The sequence below is a fragment of the Prionailurus bengalensis genome, chromosome A3 (genome assembly GCF_016509475.1).
Source record: "Prionailurus bengalensis isolate Pbe53 chromosome A3, Fcat_Pben_1.1_paternal_pri, whole genome shotgun sequence".
Classification (NCBI taxonomy): domain Eukaryota; kingdom Metazoa; phylum Chordata; class Mammalia; order Carnivora; family Felidae; genus Prionailurus; species Prionailurus bengalensis.
Window position 1 is genome coordinate 35,810,632 of NC_057354.1, and position 5,402 is coordinate 35,816,033.

The 5,402-nt window shown below is 39.5% G+C and overlaps 1 protein-coding gene across 1 annotated transcript; it reads right to left on the bottom strand.

Moving 5' to 3' along the window:
- Positions 1-4,079: 4,079 nt before the first annotated feature.
- On the bottom strand, positions 4,080-4,955 carry LOC122466959 (protein FRG1-like). The gene is given in 2 exon segments (XM_043553268.1): positions 4,080-4,629; positions 4,631-4,955. Coding segments are annotated over 2 exon segments (774 nt in total). The 5' UTR covers positions 4,925-4,955; the 3' UTR covers positions 4,080-4,149.
- Positions 4,956-5,402: the final 447 nt, after the last annotated feature.

Genomic DNA, 5,402 nt, shown 5'->3' on the forward strand with positions numbered 1-5,402 from the left:
CTTGTTCATGATTGTGTTATTCAAAATATGTAGCCTGAGACTTTTCACATGGTAAATAGTCAACAATTACCTGTGAAATTGAAAGCCTTTGGTTTTAAGTAGAAGACAGACAATTGAAATGCTCTAGTACAACACAGTCACTAGTACTTGAGCGTATGTCATACTGACAATATGTTATTATTTTGGCCTATATTACAGGGTTATTGCAGGATGTCACAAATTGTGGAAAGTCACAATTTGCTAAAATTTAATTTAGCTTTGCTAAAAGGTAGGGTATTTTTCAAGACCTTTAAAAATTCAGTGGAAATGTCAACATAAGTAGACTAAGGCCCTTCATTATTATTAACAGTAAAAGATCAATTTTCCTTTGCCTAGCGAAAAGCAGAATTAAAAATTAAGTTCACTAAAAAGTTATAATGGCCAATCATAGCAATTTATTATGCATATAACATATACCATTCCTTTTCTAAGTCCTTTACCTAGGTCAGGTCATTGATTTTCATGGCATCATCACTCTGAGATTGAAGGTATTATAATATTTTTACAGAGGGGGAAATAAAAACTCAGAGGAGTTAAGTGCTTTGCCTAAGGCCAGTTTAGCTAGCAATTGGCTGAGCTGGGATTATGTGCCAGAACTGTCCAGTTTTATCTTATATACTACACTTCCTCCCAGTATGTTGGTAGGGGGGAAAGTCTAACTCAATTTAATTGAATGACAACAAATTTAGCACTGACTTAGATAAGATTTTTTTTTCTTTTTTCCTTCCTTTTTTTCCATTTAGGGAAAATCATAAAAAAACTCTTAATACTTTTGGGTGGCACTGGTAGTTATCCCTATTTGAACTGGGCAGGGTTTGATATTAACATAAATGAGCAGTAAGAAAAGGAAAGCAAATCTTAGGCATCTTTGAGAGAAGAGTTGATGGTGGATGGTTGCTCATGCAATTAGCTGCCATCATGTTATCCTTCAAAGAGGCAATGTGGCTCATGGCTAGAAAGTAAACTCTGGAGTTGGAGTCACAATTTGAGGTCAAATTTTGACTCTACCACTTATTATGGATTCCCTTGGGCCATTTACTTAGCTTTTAATAAATTTTTATTTTCATTTATATAAAAGGAATAATGTGGTCCATATGCTCTGGTGTGATTTAAGGATTATAAATGGCAAATATAAACTACCAGTACATGGTAGTAATCATGATTCACAAGATGTACTCTTCATGGAGACCATATTCAAAGCAATTGGCTTTTTACCAGGGGCATAATATGTTACCACTTTCCTTGATTATATTGATTTTTTCCCCTCCTTAATATAAACTCACAAGAAGACCTTGCTGCTCTGGAGTAACTGTGATGTAATACTGAGAGGAACTTTATTATATCCTGCCCCTGCTGCTTTCCTCCATCCCAGGACCCAAAGTCTCTTCTTGGTGTGGTATGTGATTGAGCCTGTGTTTGGCTCAACAGTTATGCCTTACCTCTTCTACAATGTATGGTTTCTAAATGGCCATGATGTCACATGCTTTACATTAGGTTTGCTTCTGGCTTTTTTTGCATAACTTAAAAAATCTAAATATTAAAAAGAAACACTAATTTACTGAAATAAAACTTTCTGAATGAAATTTTGTACGGGGACCATTGTTCTTCTTGGAGAGGAAGCCAATTTAAACTATCAAGTGTGGGATGTGAGTAGTTAAAATGTCAGACATGGCAGAGGTGTCAGCTAGAAAGCCATAGACAACATTATTATGTTTTGGAAGGACTGGACTTTAGGTCTTTGGAGGTCCAGAAACACACTAATTACCAAGAGGTAATTAGTCTCTGACTCAAAACCAGCGATCATTTGAAAGCGGTGGATGATTTAGATTGGCTGGCAATACAGTAATAGTAATAAGCTACAGCTTTAGCTGTGTGGTTAGAGTTGTATTTTCCTTAACATCAAGCTATGATAATCTCTCTACATGTTTCAAGGGTCCTTATATTTTGAGAGCTAGTTTCTAGCACTCCATATGCTCAATAAAAAAGTCTTATCTTGGGATCCTCAGAACTGGAGTCATTGATGTCTTGTACCTGAAAGAAAGATTCAAGAAAGGAACTGAAAGCATGTCATACTTCACCTCATTGATGGAAGTGAGAAAGCTGATACACCTGGTAAGAGAACTCTGGGGAGAGGTTGGAATTGAGGGAGTACTGGAGGGAGTGAAACCTCCAAGTCACAGCCACTCCATTGCCCCTGCCCTAATTCCACCAGCACCCATTCTATGGTGTCCCAGCCCACGGCACCAGGTTCTTCTAGCCAGTTTCCCTAAACCTCAGCCTTATGTATTTGTGTCTTGTGCCTCCCTCCTTCAGTCCCAGACTGCCAAGTGACCTGTTGTAGGATTAGGATCTGGTTATGTCAGGCCTGATCCCTAGAACCAAAGGCCCTTGCTAGTTCACAGACCATTATGTATAATGCTATTTGCTGAATAGCAAATAGCACATCTCACAATGTGATGTCCCACTCACCTGCATGAAGTCCTCCAAATGGAAATGGTGGCTTGAAACACACTTGAACTTGGTGCTCCCTGTAATTTGGATTTCCATTTCTCCTCTGTCTCTCTTGCAACTGTATTACCAAGATGCCAGCATTCCTTAACTATCTGTTGGAACTAAGACTTTTAAAAAAATGTTTATTTATTTTTGAGAGACAGAGTGCGAGTGGGGGAGGGGCAGAGAAAGAGGGAGACACAGAATCTGAAATAGGCTCCGGGCTCTGAGCTGTTAGCACAGAGCCTGATGCGGTGCCCAAACTCACGAACTGTGAGATCATGACCTGAGCTGAAATCAGACGCTTAGCCAACTGAGCCACCCAGGTGCCCTATAAACTAGGATTTTTACTCTCATAATGAAAGTTATAAAAATATATACAAACAGGTTTAAAATATAAATATGACTTGTAACATGCAGACATAGACAATTATATCTTAAGTGGAATTTCATTAGCCCCAGGGTAAGAGCTGTCACACTCTACTCTTCCCTCCTTGAGGCAATAAGCCTCATTTATTTCAATGTCTTCTCTACATTTGCTTTTTTTAATTAAAGTCCAGAACTTCTGATTTTAACATGATCATATGCATTTCTCTCCTCCACTTCCTGAAACTTCACTAAGATAAAGTATAGAAATTTTTTTTAAAAACCCTAAACCCGTAAGAATAGAGACCAGGAGAGGAGATATTCTCAGGTGAGTAATCTCACCTGCTATTTGGAGGAGAGAGGGTCAGTGAAGAGACAGCTGACTCAGGTAGGCGGGAGGGCAGAATAGCAAGAAGGAAGCTGATCCACTCTGTGCAACACTGAAGATTCTGGATTTGGAGGCACCAATACATCAGAAGGAGACATGAAAGGCTCAGGTTAAAAAACAGTGGGCCATAATTCAAGACCTGCAATGGGGCATTTCAAAAGCCCCACCCACACACTACTTCTTAATGCCTGTCTTCAATAAAAGTTAATGATATTTGAAGAAACACTCTAAGATGAAAGGGAAAAGCGGGGTGGGGGGGAGCTGAAAAGATATATAGAAAAAAAAGGGGGACCCAGAATGGAGAGAGAAAGCGAGGGAAATAGAAAAAAAAACTTAAAATGAAAAATATCACACCCTTAGATGAAGATGAAAATGTACATTCATGGTAGAATAAATACTATGAAAAAGAAACAGGCAGGGCAAAGAAAGGAGACCTTGGGAATTTAAAAAATTAAGACTGCCAAATTATAAAAACATACTGGAAGGTTAGAAAATCTCCCAGGAACATGACCAAAAAGAAAAACAGAAATAGAAAATAGCAATGTAGGAAAGTTAGTTAATTCTAAGCTGTTTTAGTTGGGTTTTGGAAAGAACATGTTTCAAATTAATATAGTTGCATGGATGATGGGATCTCATGTATTCAGAAAAACAAAACAATAACGTTGATTCTCTAGTGTGGTCAGGGCTCCAAGCTACCAACCTGAAAACTCATCTTTGACACCCAGAGCCATGGGTCCTCACAACCTTCACCTTGGCCTAGATCTGCTAAAGCCTGAAGACTTTCATAACCCTGGTCTTTTTTTTTTTTCCATTGATTATTTTATTCAGAAAAAAACAATAGGAGGAGGCAGAAACAAAAATTCTGGTCATTTGCAGTATCTATCAGCCTTCAATTTGGCTCTCCTGTCCAGAAGTGTTTCACACAAAAATCCATCCTTCCGGGCCTTTTTGAGAATTTTACTGTCTTCTTTACTTATTTTAAGTTTGTGGTCTTGGAAGCTCTGAAATTTCTTTACATAATTGATTTCACACTGTTTAACATTTCCTTTGTCTTCTTCTGGCATATCATCTTTTTTCTTAGTTTCTCTTTCAGCACAGGATCTAATCTTTATCATTTCTTCTTCTCCTGCTGTTTTACTTTTCGATTCTATATTGCCTGCTTCGTTGCATCTAACGAAACAGCTATTTGAGGCCAATAGGGCCATTTTCCCATCTTGAAAGACTGGTTCCCACTGTTCTCTTGGTCCAATTGCATCCGAATGCCCCACAACAAGTCCATCTGAATTAATACCAAGGTATTTTCCATAGCCAGATTTCAGGGCAATTCTGGAATCAGACAATTCTGATCTGAGCTGTAAACTGCTCTGGAGGGCTAGGGCCCTCATCAACTTCTTTATGTGGAGCTCCCAGTGTAAAAAGTCCATTGTCAAGTGCGTGTATATAGGTTCCTTTATCCATTTCAATTGCTATGGTTCCTGAAATTTCACCAAAGTTTGTTACTGTCCACCAGATTCCAACAATATCAAGCTGAGTTTCTTCATCTTCTCTTTTTCTCTTCTCTTTGCTCTTTTTCTTCTTACTCTTAGCCTTGGTTCCCTTGAGCACGAGTTTGGTGGACTTCACATAGGAGTATTGGGCCATGGTTCTGGGGACACTGTATAAAGAGGTGAGAGCAGGGGCGCCTGGGTGGCGCAGTCAGTTAAGCGTCCGACTTCAGCCAGGTCACGATCTCGCGGTCCGGGAGTTTGAGCCCCGCGTCGGGCTCTGGGCTGATGGCTCAGAGCCTGGACCCTGTTTCCGATTCTGTGTCTCCCTCTCTCTCTGCCCCTCCCCCGTTCATGCTCTGTCTCTCTCTGTCCCAAAAATAAATAAACGTTGAAAAAAAATTAAAAGAAAAAAAAAGAGGTGAGAGTGGGCTCAGGGCAAAATACCTTCACCGGAGTAGGCACGCGTGCCAACCCTGGTCTTTTCCATTCTCACTTGGGCCTTATTTAGACAATACTCAGGGACAACAGTGGCTGAGATAGAAAACAAGTAATCTCCAGTGTTATTCTTGAAATTTAAAGGCTGCTGGTGAAGGATGGGAGCATCCACACGGTTCACCACGTAATTGCTACAA